At 45.4% G+C, this 23,890-nt stretch overlaps 1 protein-coding gene across 2 annotated transcripts in view; it reads left to right on the forward strand.

Annotated features, from left to right (window-relative positions):
• fndc1 (fibronectin type III domain containing 1) overlaps positions 1 to 23,890 on the forward strand; it is a 251,208-nt gene that overhangs the window by 199,599 nt on the left and 27,719 nt on the right. For both annotated transcript variants that reach the window (XM_038808240.1, XM_038808250.1), the window contains 3 exons: positions 3,314 to 3,425; positions 8,950 to 9,029; positions 12,976 to 13,005. In XM_038808240.1, coding sequence (XP_038664168.1) covers positions 3,314 to 3,425; positions 8,950 to 9,029; positions 12,976 to 13,005 — 222 coding nt within the window. The remainder of the gene's footprint in view (positions 1 to 3,313; positions 3,426 to 8,949; positions 9,030 to 12,975; positions 13,006 to 23,890) is intronic.

The following is a 23,890-nucleotide window of genomic DNA, read 5'->3' on the forward strand; positions in this document are numbered from 1 at the left end:
TAACACAGTAACCCCACTTAACCTTTTTGGACACTTAGGGCAATTTAGCATGGCCAATCCACCTAACCCGCACATCTTTGGACTGTGGGAGGAAACCGGAGCACCCGAAGGAAACTCACGCAGACACAGGGAGAACGTGCAGACTCCACGCAGACAGTTACCCATGCCGGGAATTGAGCCTTGGAACCTGGCGCTGTGAAGCAACAGGGCTAACCACTCTTGCTCTTGCCAGGAGAGTGGGACCAACCAAGTTTCTCCTGCCGGGAGAGTGGAACCAGCCGAGTCATTCTTGCCACGAGAGTGGGACTAGCTGGGTTACTCTTGCCACGGGAGTGGGACCAACCAAGTTAATCTTGCAAGGATGGGATGGTGTTTTGTCCTGAATGTTGAAAATGGTCAATCAGAGTTGTGCCATTAGGCCACATACAGAATTTTCACAATCTTTTCTTGTCCAGAAATCAGGCAAATAATCACTGATGTTCATGGATATAAACTGGTGCTGTTCTTTTCTGCAAGGATAAATTGTCGCAATGAAGCTGTTTGTAAACAGAATCTAAGGGCGTGATTCAGCGTACTTAAAACAAAGTCCGTATGCAGCGGCGAGAGACACGCCGCTTTCAACGGTACTTTTCTGTCCACTGATGCCGCACTTGAGTGATTTCCTGCTGACGGGCTGGCTCGCCAGCAGGCACGGCTACTCACAGATCGGGTGACATTTTGATCGGCAGCCCCGATCTTTTACCCCCCTTTTCACCCCTTCCCCTGCTTTATCGACCCCCCCCCCCCCCCCCTTACCCCCTCCAATCTTGGAGAGGCCTCTGGGTGCCACCCTCACCCCTTCACTCTAATTGGCAAGGTCTCACTGGACATGATCGCTGGCAGTGCCAACCTGGCACCCTGGTACTGGCACCCTCCAGGATGCCTGGGTTCTAAACGGAATGCCAGGTTACCACGCTTCCCTGTCCTGACCACCCAGGGGTCTCCAATAGTCAGCGAACCCCCTGTAGGTGCCGGTTTTCCTGACCCACGTTTGTGTGGACCAGTACTAAACGGTGCCCTGGCAAGATCTCCCGGGTGCATCGGGAGTCCGGCCATTTAAATGAGCCATATAAGCAGAGACTCCCTACTGTGCAGAAGGAGGCCATTCAACCCATCTGAGAGAGCACCTCTGGGTTCTCCGGTTTCCTCCCACAATCCAACGATGTGTAGGTTAGGTGGATTGGCCATGATTAATGCGCAAGGTTACAGGGAGAGGATGGGGGTTTGGGCGTCAGTAAAGTGCTCTTTTGTTGGGTCGGTGCACACTCGATGGGCCGAATAGCCTCCCCTGCAATGTAGGGGTTCTATGGAAAAATTAAAACCACGAGATAACTATATTACTGACCTCTTTCCCCATCCCCAAACCCAACTGCTTTGTCACCTCCCCCCAACTACACCCTCACCTTCCCCAACTACCTCTTCATCAACCCCAACTACTCCCCCATCAACCCCCACCCGAGAACCTTCATAACTCAACGACTACCCTCATGACTACATCTACCCGCTCCAGATATCCTCCCAACTATACCCTCCCCCAATCCCCCAACTGACCCTACAACCCCGACTGTGATTACCGCACCGCTTTAGAAAACACTTATAGTAGTGGTTGGTAAAGGCCATGCTGTTGTTGTTCTTCCTTCTTACTGAACTATTATGGACCAGGGACTGTAATTGTTTTGGACATGTTTTACATCATAATACATTCAAGTAGCTTAACACCATCCAGGACAAAGCAGCCCACTTGATTGCTCCCCCTTCCACAAACATTCAAACCCTCCACCACCGACAAACAGTGACAGCCGTGTGTACCATCTACAAGATGCACCGCTGCAAGTCACCAAGGTTCCTTAGAAACCTACAACCACTACCATCCAGAAGGACAAAAGCAGCAGATACCTGGGAGCCCCACCACCTGGAGGTTCCCCTCCAAGTCACTCACCACCCTGACTTGGAAATATATCGCCGTTCCTTCACACTTGCTGGGCCAACATCCTGGAACTGCCACACTAACAGCACAGTGGTAGTTCATACACCTAAGAGACTTCAGTGATTCAAAAAGGCAACTCACCACCTTCTGGGACAACTAGGGATGGGCAATAAATGCTGGCTTAACCAGTGAAGCCCACATCCCATAAATGAAGAAAAGAAAATGTGAGCACGGATCTTGCCTTGGTGTCACCCAAGGTATAACCTCATATTTACCTTTATTTTTCTTTTGTTATCCCAAACTTCTGCCCTGATTAATGCTGCTTATCCCAGACTACAAAAAATGTAATGATCCTCCGTGTTGTATCTTGTATATCAATGATATAGAGGAAGGAATAGAAAGTTTTCTGTCTACGTTATTTTTAAACTAGGAGGCACAACCAATTGTGCAGATGGAAGCAAGCACTTACAAAGCGATATAGTCTTTGTTAGTGAGAAAAACATGTCATTGAATTTCAAGGTTCACATTGGATCTGAAACAATCAGAATATTTTCTGCACTCTTTCCTCCCCTCACTCCGACTACCCTCCATTGAAGGCCTACAATTTATCCGCTAACCTCAACCCTCCAAATTTCCACTCATCTGGCTGTAAGTTCCACCTGTTCCTATGTGTCTTTCCCCCTGAGCCTCCAAATCCCCAATCTCCTCAGGCCTCAACCACTGCCCCCTCACACTTCCCCTTCTCCACCCCCTCTCCAAATCTTCTGGTAATGAGCATACATCCTCTTACCCCATGAGCCTGGAATCTGATAAGCCATTCTTTCCCACTACAAATTGCTCTCCCATGCCTAATATATGTATATATATTAACTTTCCCACCAATAATTAACTTTACCACCAATTTGTGTATTATTTTAAACCTTGCGATGGAATGGAACTTACTCACATACCAGATGCTCACCAAAGAGCTAGCTCCTTTCCCTGTAGTAGTGTAATAACTAATTTCTACTGGATGGGAAAGACAGAAAAAGCAACAAAGAAAGAACAAATGACACTTGGCGACTGCCATATGTCGAGCCACTGAAGTACTTTATGAAGCGTAGTGATTGTTGTAATGTAGGAAAGGTGGCAGCCAATATGCACTCCGCTAACTCCAACAAACATCCTGGGCAGTACGGTGGCGCAGTGGGTTAGCCCTACTGCCTCACGACGCCGAGGCCCCAGGTTCGATAAGTAAAGTAAAGTGAAGTTCAATTTATCTTAAGTAAAGATAAGCTGAACTTCAGATCGCACATTGAAAGTGAAATTTTTTTGACTGGAATTTACCACTCTTAATTTCACTTGCAGGTTACCTTGTTTACAGTGCTTCTTATGATGACATCTTGAATAACCAATGGTCTGCAAAACCTACAGCTGCCAGAACGCACTTACCTATTGAAAATCTGAAGCCAAATACAAGGTATATTGCAAGAAACCATGTGACTAACTGAAAAATATTCCCCTCCAGTTTTTCTAACTTTCCCTTGTGTGTTTGACCCACCCTCAGGAGTTTAACAGACCATTCTACCCAACTGATGTTTATGTGCCACATATGGTTTCTGTCACTCGACTTCACCCTACTGTTATATTATGTGATCGTAATATGTTGTTACTCTTTACTTTACTTCCAGAATGGTCTGATGGTTAGATTTCAATGAAACTACCAATCTTCAATTTAAAGCAAATTAGATTTAATGAATAACGAATATAAATACTGATGAATTTTTTCACTCTTACAGAACTATAACTGATGATAAAGTAAATCAGAAGAAGTATTAATTATATTTAACTACATGTGCTAACTATGCTATATCTCTCTAACACTCTGCTGTCTAGTCACTCCTGGTTCGAAGAGCCCCAAGATCCTCTGAGTTCAGTTTATATACCTGAATCTAGTGCTGCCATCTAGTGGTTGTCTAACACTATGATGCAGTTGTTAACCTTTCATATATCATCAGAGAAACAGACCACTACACCTATCATCCTGTTCTGAAATAAAATGCACACAATGCTTGGGAGTTACTTTATTAAAAATTCTTTTCAGTGTAGGGGTGATGCTGGCTGCTTTGTTGCCTATCCTCCGTTAGTCTGGATTGCTGCTTTGAGCCAGTACAATTCTTGTGCGAGGCTTCTTCCACAATTGTGTTAAGTAAGAAATTCTAAGAAATCAGTGGCAATGAAGTAACTGCAATACATATTCTGATGCACTACATGGGTCATGACTGATAGGTTTAGCAGGTATTTTTCTCAGTAGTCAACCTAATGATCTTTTGCAACTGAGTGACACCATTTAAGAGAGCATTGGAGAGATAGGCTGCAGTCATTGGTAGACCACACAGAAAAAGATGCAATTTCCTGAAGACCATTCTCCTTACCACTGCCCCAACCCCCCTCCAACATAGACCTATTTAGGTGCTCCACTCGCCTAGCTTATTGGGACATTTTGGTCTCTGTAATTTTAAAGCTACACTGGACTGTGCTATCTGGCCATCAGAGAAGCTGCTAGAAGTGCTTACATTTGTTGACATCAATATATTGACCAATCAGAGATACTTTCCTATAACACAGAGCAAACGTAAATTAGAAATGATCTGTGTTATGCTTAGGCCATGTTCTGCTGCTTCATTGGAATTTAACAGAGCTGACTTTCCGGCGACATTCCTGAAGCTTGAGCTCATGTAGGGCGTAATGGAGTCACAGTGATCTGGAAACCTGCTGGTGATTAATGTAGGCCCATTTACTAAAGCTGAGAAACAAAAGTGGTGCAGATTGAATATGTTTCAGAATTTGAGGAGAAAGTTTCAGAATCTGGCCATCCAAAAAGGAATCCCAGGCAGGTCATGATATTGCAATGTTTGTTACTGAAAGAGTCCTTCCTGTTTATTTCCTTTGTTCCCATTCTATTTTTATTTTATTATTTTTGGTCTGTGAACCCATAATTGGAATCTGCTTTTAAGCAGAGGACTCCAGCTGAAGCAGCCTGCTTGTCAAGACAGTTGTGTTCCCAGGGTTTGTACTTTAGAGAGGAGAAGTAGACTTGCCGACAGCAGGTGAATCTTAGGAATCAATTTTTGAAGAAGTCAATTTGATTGACTAGCTGGCAACCGGTGGCTTAACCATGATCGTGTTCTGCCTGACAACAGTCAGTGATTGGTTCCTGTGTGATGCTTTCTGAGAGAGCTTAGCAGAAGTGTTTAGACCTTGGAAGTGAAAGAGACAACCTTTCTCTCTCTCTCTCTCTCGCTGCAGAAGTAAGAGCTGCTTTATTGTTCTAAAATCAGTGAGTGCCTGGCATATCTTTGCTGTAAACTTGAAATTATCCTAAAATTACAGCGAAAATAGACAACCTTGCCAAAGAAAACCATCTCAAGCCTAGAAGGACGAAGTACCAAAATTAATATTTGAACTCCAGAAAGGCATTGAATGGATGCCATCCTCTTGCATCATGGATCCTCTGGCCTTTTATTTTTATTAATATTTTCTTTACCTCACAATCACTCTTTCCCCTCTGTGTTGTTTGCGTGTGTATAGAAAGGGGGGTGGTTAGGAAAGAGGTACTAGTTAGTTAGTTACATCTTTCTGCCAGGTTAACTCTAATACTGTACATAAAAAAGGTTACTTGTGTTAAAGTTACAAACCTGGTGACTGCAGTTTACTTGCCACAGCCAAGGACCTCGGGGATTTTAAAATAACATCTCATTTTACTTGTGTTGCGACTCCAGGTCAAGTAGGGCTGGAATTGACTGTGCACTAGCCCAGTGTCGTGACCGTTATTAGCAGTGAAATTTTTAGTGATTCAGGTTTGGAATATTGGTCCTAGTTCTAGCTTACGATGTTCTGATGACTCATCTTTAAATTACAAGTGGCGTATCTGCAGTTGAACAAATCTGTCTGAGAATCTCAACATTCCCAGCAGCATCAACAGTGTATTTTTAAACACTAAGAAGCCATTTTGTAGCCAGACAATATAGCAGTAGGTGTGTAACACAATGATTGGACTTTTTGTGTCCCAGATCCTATCCTGGCCTGTTATGTGCATGGAGCCTTGTTACGCAAGGCAAAAAGTGTTACTTTTAATTAGAGTCAAAGGAATTGAACTATAATCCTCAAAGGAGCACAATTTTTGTTCACAAGAAAATGCCCTTGCTCGTTGTCAGGAAATCAGGTGAATTCATGCCAACCTCGTTTTCTTCAGTGGAAATAGTCAATTCACCTGTGATAGCACACAGCTACCCGTAATGTCTTGTCCAATTTCTGTTGATTTATGAGTCGATTGTATGAACATCACTTCCCTAAAGTACAAATGAATGCTTGCACCAGATCCATATTTTCTGATGTCTAGTAAGAGCGGACCTGTCAAAGTTGCTAACTTCTGACTGTTAAGAGAGCCTTGATGCTGAGCGTAACCTGATGCATTAAAGTTCTGACAGCAGTTTCTGACCAACCACGTATGGCAACCGAATATATTCATTGTGTCACCATAACTAATGTTCGTACAGATGCACTACTGGAAATTTGATCCCTGTCATCAAATAAAATAAATCAAACCTTCAAGTTTCCAGGTGAAATATTAAACACGTATTGACTAAAATTGTAATAAAGTCAACTGGTGCACAACATTAGAATGAATGCAAATTGGTACTATATAATTTTCCATTTAATATCTCATCATGAGTTCTTACTACTTAATGCTTTTTACTTTTACAGCTTGGTTACATATGACTTTATAATTAAATCAAGGCTAACTAGATTTACAATCATCTCTCATAAAATACGAGACTTGTCGTCATGCTCATGCTACTTCGCAATCTTGACTGATCCAGATGACTTCTTAAAGAGATTGTTTGCTTCAGAATTTCAAGTTTAGAGACCAGAACTAAATTTTGTATTGCCAGAAAATGGCTCTTGGTATTATGAAGGAATTTGACCGGCACATTAATGGTTTGAATGTTACCACACCAGAAATAAGATGTTTGTGATTCACATTGTATATCCTGACACTTGGATTTGATTATTTGATGTGATCAGTATAACAACATAGCAGTGTGGGCAGGATTTTCCATGGTGTGTTTTGCAGAGGCGGCCCACCATTGGCCAGTGGTGGGATCTTGGCCCGCAGTTGTCAACGGGGTTTCCTGTCGTATGAACCCTCCACCGCCAGGAAATCGGAGGCAGGAACGGACGGAAAATTCCTGCCTATATTATCTGATCTCACTTCTAAGTAGTTTTGGCATTTATTATTTCTTTGATCTCAGACAAGATCATTGACTTTTTTTTTAAAACAGATATGCCAGTTCTTTACTAAAATATACCATGAAAATCCACAGTTTAAAAAGTGTTGCTATACAAGAGTCAAGCAAAGCAAACACTAAATGCCACCTTCGATAACTTCCTTAAAATCCCAGATCTACGTAAGTTAAACATGAATCAACAGGCAAATTGAGTTAAATTATAAACTCTAAATTGCACATTAAATGGCAAGTGCACCTCAGACAGATCTTAATTGGCTTAACATATACGTCATCAATCTCAGTCACAATGTCCTTCCATCAAGAATCATGGGAAACTGGCCTCATCACCACAGAATAATTAATCTGCATTCTTCCTTTTTAATGTTATAAATAAACCTAACAATTACTGAACAAATATTTTACTAGTGCACCATCTACAAAGATTTCAAACATTGCAGTCATGTGATGAAGAAACTTGATTTAAATTTAATTTAGTGAGCAATTAAGGAGCATGGTGCAGCTGCTTCTATTTAAATGGTTCATTCGGAGATCCTTTTTGTTTTCTATGACATGTATCCAGAGAATGTTACTTGCAGCCATCTAGACGAGTGTCGAAATTAAAGCTGCGCATTTTCTTCTGAAACTAATAGAAAATGGAGGAAACTCCCTCTTCCCCACCCTCACCATAGCTTAGTGGTTTCACACACTACCCACTGTGCTGAAAACCAGGATTGCAGGCCCCAAGTTCTACAGCTAGAATGTGCCAAATTAGCTGTTCTCGGCTAGGGCTAGGGATTGAGGCAAAGGGAAATATTGCGTTAGCCAAGGTTCCTGATAGCTGCCTTGCCAGGTCTGATGGAAAGTGAATGGCTGGTTAAAAAAAAACTGTACTGTGTTCCACTGTGATGTTCTCTCGTACGGAGTATCTAAGGTTCAGCAAGAAAGGCCACTTATTTGAGGCATTATCTACACTTGTGGAACAGTGCTCCAGACTGTCATCAGGAAGGAAGAAAATAAAGGATTAATTGAGTGTTTTAATTGTGCCAATTATTATAACCACAATAAGGGTATTTAACACCTTTAACTTAAAAATAGATCTTGAGGTGCTTCAAAAGTGTCAGAGAAAATTAGTTTTGGGCAGTCAACAAAAACTCAATCAAGAGGGAAGCTTTAAGGAGGGTCTCATAGTGGGATAATAAACCAACAATCGTGTTAGAGAGGGAATTCCAAAGTATAGGGATAGGCTGAAAATACTGCTGTCAGTGAGGTGTGAAGCAAGGGGAAAATACACGAGAGCTTGAGGAATGAAGAGGGTTGTGGGCTGGAGGAGGTTATAGGAATAAGGAAGGAATGTAATCATAGCATGATCTAAATACAAGGCTGAGAGTTTTACCTCAGGCATTGCTCGCAGCTGTTCTAAGTTGAGGGTGGGAGATGGAAGACACATTGCAGTTTTTTGCTGAGAGGTTTTTGTGCTTTAATTAATCAAAACCCTATATTTTCTGAGTACTGACTGGCAATGAGGAATCTTGCTTACCACTAACACGTAAATCACTGCATGCTCCTGATTGAATATTGATTTAGTTTTTTGTTCACTGATTCGTTAAAATAGAATGGAACATGCTGCCGATTTTAACTGGAATAGTGAATTGGTAACCTGTAAGCCAAACTTGTGAGATAAATAATTAATTGCTAATATTTGCTATCTTTCAGATATTATTTTAAAATTCAAGCAAGGAACCCATACGGCTATGGCCCTATCAGCGAAGCCTTGACTTTTGTCACTGAATCAGGTGATGGATGACATTTTCAATATGGTTATGGTACTGGATTCACAACCCAGCAATTGAGAGTTTGGAACAGGTTTTCGAATGATACTGTGCAAATTGTGGGATTCAGTTCAATATCTTTGGTAACCTATGAACTGGCATCAGGAAAACATGATTGTGACCGTTGCTGGATTGTCATATAAACCCAGCTAACTTCACTGATGTGACTCTGCCACCATAATCAGTCTCACCTAGTCTGACTTCAGTCCCACATTATATTGTTGATAGTTGACCTGAAATTTCTTCCTGGAGCACCAAAGAAGTTGGGTTGGGGAGGTCCACCAGTATACACTTAGCCTGAACACTGGGTTTCATACTTTTTCCTGCTCCCACTCCACCACCTGCCCCCTTCCTTATAGATGTCAGCCAACGTCCCTCTTCCCACCTCGCTCATATGCAAAAGATGGATTGGGGCATAATACTCTAGCTGAATTCCCTTCTGTACTGCCTCAGTACCATTAATTAACAGCAAGATCAGTACCAGGAGCCATGAAGGCCATTGTTACAGCTTTCCCCTTCTATTCCCTTCTCCTCTATCTTCTGCAGCTACTGCTGAGGTATCAGTAGGATTCAGTCACAGTCATCTAGTACTGAACTTGGACTGTCCATTTTGGATGCTGCACCAAGAGCCCAAATGAAGCAACACGATGTTCAGAAGTTGTGGGCTTCCTCTGCAAGGCAGAGATACTTCTGCAGGCTCACCCTTGCTTTGTAGAATTGACTCCACCCCAAGAAGACTGACTTTGGCCCTGACCTCTGGCAGGAACAGCAAAATTGAGGCTTTAATGCTCCAGTGGTTATAGGTAATCTGTCAAGAAGGAGGTGGCCATCTTTTTTTTAACTTAAGGATGGGCAATAAATGCAGCCGATGCAGTGTTACCCTCATCCCACAATAAAACTAAAAATGCATCATGAATTTTGGTCTTTATATGGAGCAATTCATAATGCTGAACATGTTTAGCAGCCACAGCAATATCAGGGTAATTTACACTATGCACAGGACCTGGTGGAGGTACTGGTCAGAGATGAACGCTGTGGTGCTAATTTCCTGACTCATTCTCCCATCCACAAAGGTAGGATTGCTAAATTCCCTCGGTTAACCTGATGACATTATGCAGCATTCTGTTCTATAAGCTTTGCATTTGGTTGACCTTCCAAGCCTGTCGACCTGTAGTGAGGCCTTACTACCTGAACCTGCAGCAGGGGAATCCAGGACAGGGTCCACACAATTTCTGATTCATAATACGAGAACACATTGGAAAATCAGATCTCTGGAACTCAAAGTATATGTAAGCGATTTTCCAATATATATAGTGACGGTTAGAACAGTCCAAGCCCAGTGTCTTCCTTTACTTAAATAGGAACTTCATAAAATCTTGCAGTACACAGAGGTCACTTAGCTCATCGTGTCCTGTTGACTTTTTGAACAAGCTATGTAATTAGCTCTTTTCCCCTCCATTTTCCACAGAGCATTCCTTAGAAGGTATATCCTGTATCCAGTTCCTTTTTGGAGGTTACCATGGAAGTTGCTTCCACTACCCTTTCATGTAATAACCCACAGCATAAAATAAATCTTTTTCTCTATCCTCCAGTTCTCCATCCTTCCAGTTATCAATCCTCCTCCCAATGGAAATAGTTTTTCTTTGTTCGTTCATGGGATGTGGGTGTCGCTGGCTAGGCCAGCATTCATTGTTCATCTCTAATTGCCCTAGAACTGAGTGGCTTGCTCGGCCATTTCAGAGGGCAGTTAAGAGACAACCACATTGCTGTGGGTCTGGAGTCACATGAAGGCCAGACCAGGTAAGGATGGCAGATTCTCTTCCCTAAAAGGGCATTAGTGAGCCAGGTGTTTTTGTACGAAAATTGACAAAGGTTTCATCATCATCATTAGACTTTAATTCCAGATTTTTACTGAATTCAAATTTCACCAACACCCGTGGTGGAATTTGTACTTGGGTCCGCAGTGCACAACCCCGGTTCTCTAGATCACTAGTCCAGCAACAATACCACTATGCCGCTGCATTCCGTATTAACCCATTAATGTCTATTCTGCTAAAATTGCAATAAAAAAACTGAAAGTAATGCATCCAAGTTTGCTAACAATACAAAGCTAGGTAAGGAAGCAAGTTGTGAGGAGGGTGCAAAGAGGTTTCAAAGGAATATAGACCAGTTAAGCGATTAACCAAGATGCTGGCAGAGGTACAGAAGGGTGAAATTATTGATTTCAGTGGGAATAATTGAAAGTTTTTAAAAGAGGAGAGACAAACATTCACATTTCGAGGGATATTGATGCCCTTGTAAACCATAAAATGTAGGCCATTCGGTCCATTGAATCAGTTCCGCCATTCAATAAAATCATGACTGACCTGATATAACAATTCTTAATTCTGCTTTCCTGCCTTATTCCCATAATCCTTTATTCCCTTGCTGATTAAAAATCTATCTATCTCGGCCCTGAACGTACTTAACCCAGCCTCCACAGCCCTGTGCGGTAAAAAGTTCCATAGATTCACACCGCTCTGAGAGAATAAATTCCTCCTCATTTTGGTCTTATTTTGGTCTTAAACCAGTGACCCTTTACTCTGAAATTATACTCTCTAGTACTAGACTCTCCCACAACCTCTCAGCATCTACCCTGTCAACCCCCCTGGGAATCATATATGTCTTAATAAAGTTGCCTCTCATTCTTCTAAATTCCAGTGAGTACCAGCCTCCCCGGACAGGCGCCGGAATGTGGCGACTAGGGGCTTTTCACAGTAACTTCATTGAAGCCTACTCGTGACAATAAGCGATTTTCATTTCATTTTTCATTAAAGGCCCAACCTACTCAACCTCTCCTCATAAGAAAACAACCTCTTGAACATTCTCTGGACTGCCTTCAATGCCAGTATATCTTTCCTTACATAAGGGAACCAAACAGTATTCCTAGTGTGGTCTAACTGGTGGCTTGTATAGATTTAGCGAGACTTCCTTTTTTTATACTCCATTCCCTTTGAAATGGATTCCAACATTCCATTTATTTTCCCTACAACCTGCTGGACAAGCATGCTAACTCTGAATGATTAATACACGAGAACCCCCAAATCCCTCGTGCTGGAGCTTTCTGCAGTCTTTCTCCATTTAAATAATATTCAGTTCCTTTATTCTTCCTGCCATGGTGCGTAACTTTCCATTTCTCTGCATTATATTTTCACCTGCCAAGTTCCTGCCCACTCACTTAACCTGTCTATATCCCACAGTCGACGGGGCAGCACGGGACACAGTGGTTAGCACTGCTGCCTCATTGAAAAATATAAAATTCCCAGAGAACTTGCCGGGGTTGCTTTCCCTGGCTGGATCATGCTCAGGATAATGGGTCAGCCATTTAGGACTGAGATGGGAAGAAATTGATTCACTTCGAGTATTGTCAACCTTTGGTGTTCTCAAGAGAGCTGTCAATTCTCAGTCAGTGAGTGTATTCAAGACTGATATCACTAGATTCAGAGACACCAAGGGAATCAGTAGAGTTCAGGATAGGGCAGGAAAGTGGAACTAATATAGGTGGATGCCCATGATAAATTGGCCCTTAATATACAAAGGTAAGGTGGGGTTACGGAAATAGGGTGGGACTGTGGGCTTAGGTAGAGTGCTCTTTAGAGGGTTGGTGCTGAACCAATGGGCTGAATGGCCTCCTTCGGCACTATAGGAATTCTATGATTCTATGATATAGGGGTTCAAACACTATCGTATTGAATGACAGAGTAGGCTTGACGAGTCATATTGCCTGTTCCAGCTCCTCTTTCTTATATTCTTATATTTCAACATTTTTCATGAAGGCAATAAGTTATTTACCAATGTGTTAAACAATTTTTTCATTAATGTCATCAAAATACCACCAATATTTGAACAGTATATTTTTCTGTTCTTACAGATGACCCACAGATCATTGTCAGGCCACCTGGTAAGTACATCCAAAGTCTCACTTGAAACACACAATTGATTGTTTTGTAAGGTTATGTAATCGGTGTTCTTTTTTCATATATTCATTGACTGGATGTGGACATCACAGGCAAGGCCAGGATTTATTACCCATCTCTAACTTTTCCCTTGAGAAAATGGTGGTGAGTTGCTTTCTTGAGCAACGGCAGTCTGTGTGGTGAAGGTATTCCTGCTGTGCTGTTAGTTGGGGAATGTTGGGTCTTGGATCCAGCAACGATGAAGAAAAGACAGTCTACTTCCAAGTTAAAAGAGTGTGTTAGTTGGGGGTGGGTGGGGGGGGGGGGGGGGAGACTTGCTGCTGCCTTTGTCCTTCTGGGTGGTTGAGGTCACAGATTTTGCCTCAAAGAAACCTTGGCAAGTTGCCACGACAAATTTTGTAAATGGTTAAACACTGCAGCCATTGCGCCAGGTTGGAGAGAGAATATGTTTAAGGTACTTTGTCCTGGATGGTGTCGAGCTTTTTGACTGCGGGAGCTACAGTCATCCAGACAAGTGGAGAGTATTTCATCACAATCCTGACTTGTGCCTTGTAGATGGTGGACAGGCTTTGCAGAGTCAGATGAGTTAGTCACCACAGAATTCCTAGCATCTGACCTGCTCTTGTAGTCACAGCATTTACACGGCTAATCTAGTTGTCATTCTGTATGGTGATATTGATGGTGAGATTCAGTGATGGTATTGCCTTTGAGTATCAAGAGGAGGTGTTTTTTTGTTGGAGATGGTCATTGCATGACGCTGACATCATGCGACTGTTACTTCCCACGTATCAGCACAAGCTGAATGTCAAAAGTCATAACGGCACAGATGGAGAATGTTCAACCCATTCAGTCCATGTTAGCTCCTTGTAGAGAAATTCTGTCCCATTGCAGTATTGCTATATGCAGGCACAGATAGCTACGCCATCTCAAGGATTGTAAACAAAATTTCACTCTTGTAATCATCCTGACTTTTGACCTTATAATTGAGAGAACGTCATTTAGAAGCATCTGTAAGTGGTTGGGCCCAGGACACTGACCTGAGAGAATCCTGCAGCGACTTTTGTGACTGAGCTGGTCAACCTCCAGCTTGTGGAGCGTCTTCCCCTAATTTCCAATGACTTCAAGGGTGTCTTGATGCAGCATTCAGACTGTCTTAATGTCAAGGGAAGCCACCCTCACCATACTTGTGGAATTCATCTCCTTTCTCCATGTCCAGACATAGGCTGTAATGAAATATGTGACTATAAAATGTAATGAGGTCTGGAGCTGAATGGCCCTTACAGAACCAACATTGAGCATCAGTGAGCATGTTATCGATGAGTATGTGCCACTTGATAGCACAGTCGACAACCTTTTCTTCATGTTGAGTGGAGACGAGTAGGGGAGTAGTTGAATCAATTGGCATTGTCCTGCCTTTTGCACGTTGCTGGGTAGATGCCAATGTTATAGCTGTATTGGTATTTCCACACCCAGTTCTAAAGCACAATTCTTCAGCACCACAGTCAGAGTAATGTTGGGGCCCATTGCCTTTGCTGTATATAATGCACTCAGTCATTTTGTGACATTGCATGCACTGAATTGAATTGGCTTCAAGTCCAACAACTGTGACGGACGAGCCAAGCCAAGATCATCTACTCAGCATTTTGTGCTGAAGATGGGTTCCAAACATATTTGGCTCCACCATCAGCACGCTTAGCCGGCTTGTGATCTCTACAATGTTTTGACCGATAAGAGAATCCTAGATGAGTATTGCAAAGAAGGAGGCCATTCGGCCCATGTGTCTGCATCGGCCATAACAGATCTCTCCAAGTCTCACTTTCTCACTCTTACTCTGTTGTCTTGTATGTTATGCTACTCAAAGTGCTTATTTTACTTTTAATTATTTCGAGGGATCTGGGTGTCACTGGCTAGCTGGCATCTATTGCCCACCCCTAATTTTCTTTGACAAGGCAGTGATGAGCCACCTTCTTGAGCCACTACAGTCCATGTGGTACCCACAGTGCCCACCTTTCAAACCCACGACCATCTAGAAGGACATGGGCAGCAGATATGGGAACCCCACCACCTGGAGGTTCCCCTCCAAGTCACATACCATCCCGAGTTGGAAATATATCGCTGATCGTTTACTTTGACTGGTCAAAACCTGGAACTCCCTTCCTAACAGCACAGTGGGTGTACCTACACCGCAGCGACTGCAGTGGTTCAAGAAGACAGCTCACCACCACTTTCTCAAGGGCAATTGAGGTTGGACAAACAATACTGTCATTGTCAGGGCCATCCAGATACCAGGAAAGAATTGAGAAAATAAAAAGTAACATTTACCAGCTATTCTAATCTTTTTTAAATGTTTTTATTGGAGTTTTTCATTTATCACTGGTGAGTCTTTGCTTCATGTTGTTCCATTTTACAATTGTGTCCCTCTTAAAAAATGTTATAAATAATTTACATCTCTTTGCTACACAAGTGGTCAAATTTTACGTTCGTGTTATCAAGCATATACGGTGAACAATGGAAAAAAATCAAAATAAGAAAGATAAATTTTTAAAAACACAGGAATTGTTTCATCCTCGAATCCCCCTCTGAGGGCTCAGAGGTGCAAAGTCCCCGGTAAAAGTTTGCAAAGGCCCCATTGGTCTCATCTGGGGCAGTGACTATCCAACTGCTCCCATCCCTTAACACTGCTATCTCCCTGAAGTCAGCCTGCTTCCTCAGCTAGTGTGCCAGCAGGCGGCTGACCTTGCCTCCATGCTTATAGAAGCCCCCCTCCCTGTCCGAGGGATCTGGTTCACTGCTTTCCCTGTGGAGAACAGGTCAAATTTCATCTGTAGCTGCTTCCTCTCCGACAGCAGCTCCACGGTCGGGGCCATGGAGTACCACCGATGCACTCCCAACATGGAGTCAATCAGCCGTTACCTAGCCGCTCTTTCTTTCCTATCTCTAAGCACCCTATAAGTTATTTCCCCCAGATCACCACCTTCACCACCTTCAGTGCCTCCCAGAACATGGAGGGTGAGATCTCTCGATTTTGGTTGCAGGATACATTGATGGTTGGGGACATTCTTTTGCAAAACGCCCTAGCAGCTATGAGAGCTGTATCCAGCCTCCATGGGGCCACTGGGCCTGGCCCATCTCGAACCTCGCGTCCGTGTAGTGTGGAACATGATCCGTGATTACTATCACGGAGTATTCTACTCCTGCTACCCCTGGAATCACCAATTTCTCTATTATGAATAAGTCTATGCGTGAACTTTGTGCATGTGGAAGAAGAAGGAGAAAGCCTCCTCCCTTGGGTGGTTGAATCTTCATGGCTCTACATTTGCTCCATAAAGGTTTTTAGTTCTCATGCCATTCCTGATATGGCTCCTGTCACAGTTGAAGTCTTTCCCCCCCCCCCCCCCCCCCCCCCCCATGATAAGTCATTGGGTGTCTAGGTTGGCTATTCTGCCATTGTTTTCTGTCCCACCCAGTTTTTCCTTACCCTCATTCAGTCTTACTCTCTTATATGTGTCTCTTGTACAGTAAGTAGTCTTACAACACCAGGTTAAAGTCCAACAGTTTTTTTTCGAATCACTAGCTTTCGGAGCACTGCTCCTTTCTCAGGTGAAAGGTGTCTATGGTAGCCATGATGAAGGAGCAGTACTCTGAAAGCTCCGATTCAAAAGAAACCTGTTGGACTTTAACCTGGTGTTGTAGCACTTCTAACTGTGCTCACGCCAGCCCAACGCCGGCATCTCCACATCGTGTCTCTTGTAGGAAGACTGCGTCAACCCTCAGACTTTTAAGATGGGCAAAGACTCTGGATCTCTTCATTGGCCCGTTGAGTCCCCTCACGTTCTGGGTGACTATTCCAATGGGGGGTTCCATGTCCCCCTGTAGGGTCAGCAATACTTGCCTCTGCACGCTGGGGTTTCCTTTTAGTTCGTGGGCCATCTCAACATGCAAACTGTTGTAAACAGCATTCTACCACCCCCCCCCCCCCCCCTCCAACCCTGCAGTGTGTCCTTCCCACTTGCATGGCCACATGTTCCTCGCCCACATCGAGATCCACTCTTTAACTTGGAACCTATGGAACATCACTATTATTGTCAGTGGTGGTTCTCTCGACTTGGGTCTCTGGCGGAGCGACCTGTGGGCCAGTCCACCTCTGAGGGCTTGGCAATGCCCTCCTCCCAACCAGCTTTCTGAGCATCGATGGTACAAACTCCCCCTCCGTGCCCTCCTGAAGCCCGACGAACTGCAGGTTCTGTCAGCGGGACCTGTTTTCTTGGTCATCAACCTTTCCCTTCAGTGATTTCTGGGTCATGACCAACCTTGCCACCTCGGCTTCAAGCGAGGCGATCCACTCTCCCTGCTCACTGGCTGTCGTTTCTAGGTCCCGCAGCGTTGCCTTTTGGGCCCCAGGACTCCACTACACTGTCCATTGCCTCCTTTATGGGGGCCAATGAACCTCTATTGCTGACCCCACGCCAACATGAGGTCCTCTTTAATCACCTCTCTGTACTTCTGGAGTTCCGTTGTGATGAACTCCATCAGTTTCTCCATCATCGCCTGGTTGGCATTGGCGATCCTGTTGGGTCAGCCATGTTCGGTTCTCGGCCCCCACAATGGTCTCCCGGTTCAGGGGTCAAAGCTTTCCCCTCCCTATTCTCACTGTTTTTCTGGTCTGATTACTGGCTGTTTAGCATCCTGGTTGACTAAGGTGGATGGGCGGTTGAGCTGGAGAAAATTTGGCGCTCTTGGTGCCCACTTGGCAGAGATAGAGGACGAGATTCTCCGCAAATGCGGAGAGTCGTAAAGGCTGCTGTGAAACTGGCCGTGTTTCACGGCAGCCTTCACGACCGTTCCCGGGACCCGATTCTTTCCCCCCCCCCCCCCCCCCCCCCCCACCAACGGGGCTAGGAGCGGGACCTCGGGAATCACGGCGTCGCGGCCTTAATGACCGTCGTTAAGGCCGTGCGCAAAGATGACGTGCGGCTGGCTCCAACCCGCGCATGCGCGGGTGATGTCATCATGCCATTGGCAGTAACCGCGCATGCGCAGTTCCGCATTTCTCCACCGCCGCCCGACAAGATGTGGCGGCTTGATCTTGTCGGGCGGCGAAGGGGAAGTAGTGCGTCCCTTTTGGACGCAGGCCCGACGATGGGTGGGCACCGATCGCGGGCCTGTCCCCTCCCGAGCACAACAGTGGTGCTCCCGCCCCAGACAGGCCTCTGGATGCCCCAAACGAGCACCAGCGCCCGTTTTTACGACGGCAGCAAGCAGGTGTGTTTGCTGCCGTGAAAAAACAGGCGTTAAGGCTCGGCCCTTCGGCCACGGAGAACCGCCGCTCGCCGTAAAAAATGGCAAGCGGCAATTCGTGACGTGGATCAGGCGAGGGGGGGTAGAATAGCGGGAGGGCGCAAAAAATGTCGGGAGGCCCCCCCGCTATTCTCCCAACTGGCGTGGGCAGTGGAGAATTGCGCCCATAAGGTCTAATCAGAAGTTCCTAGGAGCGAGCCACCTTTCGTGTGACAGATTAAATGGTAGAAGCACCGAGGCAGAAATTTTTCTGTAATCCATCCAGACATCAGGAATCACTGTGCATCCAAAAAAACTTTAAAACTCTGTCGTTCTTACGAGGGATTTCAGATTCTTTCTTTGGATGATATAGCTACTGATTGCCCTAAAGAGCCATTCCATTGCCCCAATGCCTGCTCTTCACTCAGCTAGTCAATACCTTCTGTCTGAACTGTATCCCACTGGATACATGAGGCTGAACCCCAGCATCTAATAGTTGACATGATTGCAGCTCTCTAGCTACGCTGAGCAGAACATCGCTGCTTCTGGGTTTCCTTAGCCTCAACTCCCGTCTTCATCAAGCTCTCAGTCACACTCGAGCTCCAATTCCCTTAACTGCAGCATTTCAGTCGCATGGAACCGAGTCTCCTCTTTTTTCCCCCCATGTATTTTATTACCAACATGTATCAAAAAAGATTACAACACATAAACACCCCAGGAAACATGGTTCCCAACAATCAATTACAGTCTTTACAGATGTTTTTCCCCTTTTTCACCCCCCTCCCCCTGCGATGAACAGCTCCTCAAACACAGTCACAAACATCCCCCACCTTTTCTCAAACTCCCCTGCTGAGTCCCATAACTCATACTTTATCTTCTCCAACCGCAGGAAGTCGTACAGGTCATCCAACCAAGCCGCTACCCCCAGTGGCGATGCCGACCGCCACTCCAGTAAAATTCACCGCCGTGCAATCAGAGCGGAAAAGGTCATGACATCGGCCTTCCTCCTCTCCTTGAGCTCCGGCTTCTCTAAAACCCCAAATATCGCCACCAAAGGGTCCGGGTCCACCTCCTCCTCCACTATCTTGGCTAAGACTGCGTGCACTCCTGCCCAGAATCTTCCCAATTTGTCGCAGCCCCAAAACATGTGTGCGCAATGTGCTGGCCCCGCCCACACCTCTCACAGTCATCTGCTACCCCCTGAAAGAACTCACTCATTCCCCCCTGAGTCATATGCACCCTGTGCACCACCTTATACGTGCAATCAGAGAGGCGAAGGCCACGACATTGGCCTTCCTCTTCTCCATGAGCTCCTTGCAAAGCAGGAGGTCCCGTTTACCCTACGCAGTGCCTCACTCCATACTTCCTAATTGATCTCTCCTCCCAACTCCACTTCCCATTTCTCCTTGATCTTCACTAGCTGCTGGCCTCCCTGCTCCCCCAGCCACTTGTATATATCCCCAATTCTCCCCTCCCCTTCCACATCCGGAAGCAGCAGTCGCACCAGCAGGATGTATCCTAGCAACCTAGGGAACCCCCTCCAGACCTTTCGCACAAAGTCCCTAACCTGCAGATACCTGAACTCACTCCCCCTCGGCACCTGTACCCTCTCCTCCAGACTGGCGAACCCTTCTTCCAAATGTAGATCCCTCACCTTGGCCAGCCCCACTTCCCTCGACTCTCCTCTTTATTTACTCTGAACTTGGGCTAACCTATTGCTTTGCACATCGGCCCCTGGTCATTGGGTAGTGACTCAACACCATGCAGGCACAATGCCCGATGCCTACAGTTGTGGAGGAATGCCCTGCAATGTGTTGTGTGACACTCCCACTGTACTAAATGGGATCAATTTGAAACAGATCTAACAACTGGGCAACTATGAGGCATTGTGGGCCATTAGCAGCACAGGATTGTACTCCATCATAATCTGTAACCTCATGGCCCGGTATATCCCGCACACTACCATTACCACCAAGCCAGGGGTTCAACCCTGCTTCAATGAAATGTGTAGGAGGGCATGCCAGAGGCAACATCAGGCATACCTAAAAATGAGGTGTCAACCTGGTGAAGCTACAACTCAGGACTACTTGTGTGCCAAACAGCATAAGCAGCAAGTAATAGACAGAGCTAAAAAAATCCTCAATGGGGTCGAACCTCAGCAATCCTGCCACATCCAGCCATGAACGGTGGTGGACAATTAAACAACGTATTGGAGGAGGTGCTCCACAAATATCCCCCCCCCTCAGCAATGGAAGAGACCAGCACATCTGTGCAAAAAACAAGGTTGAAGCATTCACAACAATCTTTAGCCAGAAGTGCCGAGTAGATGATCCGTCTCGGTCTCCTCCAGAGATCTCCAGCATCACAGATGTCAGTCTTCAGCCAATATGATTCACTCCACATGATATCACAAAACAGCTGAAGACACTGGATACTAGGCTATGGGCCCGAAGAGCATAAGGGCTGTAGCACTGAAGATTGGGCTCCCGAACTTACCTCGCCCCTAGCCAAGCTCTTCCATTATAGCTAGAACAATGGCAATTTGGAAAACTATCCAACTATGTCCTCCACAAAAAAACAAAAGGACAAATCCAACTCGGCCAACTGCCACCCTATCCGTCTACTCTCGATCATTAGTAAAGTGATGGAAGGGCAGCAGTGGGTTAGCCCTGCTGCCTCACGGCGCTGAGGTCCCAGGTTCGATCCTGGCTCTGGGTCACTGTCCGTGTGGAGTTTGCACATTCTCCCTGTGTTTGCGTGGGTTTCGCCCCCACAACCCAAAGATGTGCAGGGTAGGTGGATTGGTCTCGATAAATTGCCCCTTAATTGGAAAAAATTAATTGGGTACTCTAAATTTATTTTTAAAAATTAAGTAAAGTGATGGAAGGTGTCATCAACAGGGCTATCAAGTGGCACTTACTCAGCAGTAATCTGCTCATGGATGCTCAGTTTGATTTCCGCCAGGGTCACCTCCTGACCTCATTACAGCCTTGGTTCAAACATGGACAGAAGAGCTGAATGCCAGAGGTGAGATGAGAGTGGCTGCCCTAAACATCAAGGCAGCATTTGACCGAGTATGGCATCAAGGAGCCCTAGCAAAACTGGAATCATTGGGAATTGAGGAAACCCTCCACTGGTTAGAGTCACACCTGGCACAAAGGAAGATGGCTATGTTTGTTGGAGGTCAATCATCTCAGTTCCAGGAAATCACTGCAGGAGTTTCTCAGGATAGTGCCCCAGGCCCAACCATCTTCAGCTATTTCGTCAATGACCTTCCCTCCATCATAAGGTGAGAAGTGGGGTTGTTCTCTGATGATTACACAATGTTCAGCACCATTCTCTTCTCCTCAGACACTGAGTCAGTCCATGTCCATATGTGCAGTACAGTGGCATAGTGGTTAGCACTGCTGTCTCACAGCACCAGGGACCTGGGTTTGATTCCAGCCTAGGGTGACGATAGAGTTTGCACGTTCTCCCCTTCTCTCCGTGGGTTTCCTCCGGGTGCTCTGATTTCCTCCCAAGTCCAAAGACGTGCAAGTAAGGTGGATTGGCCATGATAAATTGCCCTGAGTGACCAAAAAGGTTAGGAAGGGTTATTGGGTTGCGGGGATAGGGTGGAAGTGAGGGCTTAAGTGGGTCAGTGCAGACTCGATGGGCCGAATGGCCTTCTTCAGCATTGTATGTTCTATGTTCTTAAGTCCAAAGATGTGCAGGTTGGGTGCGGTGACAGGGATGGTGCATTGGAGTGGGCCTAGATAGGGTGCTCTTGCAGAGGTTCAGTGCAGACTAGATGGGCCAAATGGCCTCTTTCTGCACTGTAGAATGTGAATCTCATAAAGTGAGACTGACGCAAAGTGGGAGAATGACTAATCCTCATAATAGAGGGTTCATATGTATGCCTTTGGTTGACCAAGCCATTCATATAAGCAGCAAATGTATGAACACAAGTACAATATTTTTAGTGGTTGCAAACCCATGATTTTGTGTGCTGAAAGCCTGGTCTGTTACTGCTTCCGACAGGTGTGGGGTTGTGTCAGTCAGGTGTTCTCCAGTAGGTGAGCCTGTGCCTAATCCTGGAGCAATGTCCCACCAAGGCTCGTGTCTCTGTAAAGGTGGAGGGTGCTGGTGAACACCGTGACGGTTCTTTCTTGGTGGCTTCCTTATCTGAGGTGGGCTGGGGAGTATGTTGGCACTACTCGTCTCTCTAGGTCTGCTCCTGCCTACAGGAGAGAGAAGAGAGATTTAGTTCATGAGCAGGCAGAATCGAAGATTGCATGTCACTCACTGTAAATGTCAGGATGTGGTGAACTTATGGAGGTGTAACCCATACTAGGAATCTCCATTTCCGGACAGGAGTGATCCCTGTTCTCCTCAGCCAGCTTGTCAGTTGTGGTGAATGTGATTCACACTATATATAGTTGCCAATATCACTCCATGTATATATGTTCGTTATCTACCCATTGTAAGTGCAGTCGCACTATCCGACCACCAGGAGGAGTCGCTCTGGGAGTACGCGAGCGTTTGTACTGGGCTCCTCCCCTGGCTCCGCCCAGGACTCCTCCCCCTGGGACCGATGTATAAAGATCAGTGCCTTAGAGCCAGCCTGCCAGTTCACCTGAAGCTCAACGACGAATAGGCTGGCTCTATTGTAAGTGTATTAAAGCCTCTGTTCAGATCCAACTACACGTGTTCGCTGAATTGAACTGGGTGATGCGAATGATGTCGGCCATGCCTCCTCTGGTCTGGGATCGTTCTTGACTGTTATGGCCCAGTTTGCCATGGATGAAGACAACAGAAAGGAATGTGATGAGAAGGGATGGAGTTGAGGTTGGGAAATATGCATGTTTCCTGTGTGTGACGAGCCCTCCCCAGAAGGGACTGAAGGTGGAGTGTGAACATCATGATCGATAAAATTGTAGTGATGTGAAAGTTTCCATGATCAGGTCAGTGGTGATATGTGTCCTCCGGTAATGATTGTGTGAAATCCCCGAAGAGAGCAACCCTTTGCGTGCATGATGCCAAGCTGAGTGTTTGAGATTGGACGGAGTTGAAGGCTGACTTACCGTGGCAGAGCGGATGAACTTGTTCATCTCCTTCCTGCACTGGATGGCGTTGCACGTATGGTGGCCAATGCGCTGACATCCTTTTCTAAAGCCTCCCAGGCCACAGAGATGAATCTGGTGTGCTTTCTGGAGCAGTCACTCAGGTATGGCACATCCTTATACTCTGACACTCCCTGGATTAAGGCCTTGAGGGCTTCTGGGCACAGCCGACCTTTGTGGCCTGCAGACGTCTTTGCTTTGCAGTCACCTCTGTCGTTGTCCTCGAGACAAATGGGCTTGAAAATGAGATGTGTGAGCTCAGGTGGTGTTTAAGTCTGGCACCCAGACTTTTGACTGCGTCAGGTAATGGTCGGGCGGACAAATTAACTGATCATTTGGAGAGATACTTTACTGTGCTTAATTAATGTGCTTCCAAGCATGGAACCGGGTACAAATACCCATCATTATGACCAGTGAAAATGTACCACAGAATCGGCTGCCAGCCCACCACACTTTGTGAAAAGATTAGAAAATTCTGCCCTTTGTGTCT

The sequence above is a fragment of the Scyliorhinus canicula genome, chromosome 1, assembly GCF_902713615.1.
Source record: "Scyliorhinus canicula chromosome 1, sScyCan1.1, whole genome shotgun sequence".
Classification (NCBI taxonomy): Eukaryota; Metazoa; Chordata; class Chondrichthyes; order Carcharhiniformes; family Scyliorhinidae; genus Scyliorhinus; species Scyliorhinus canicula.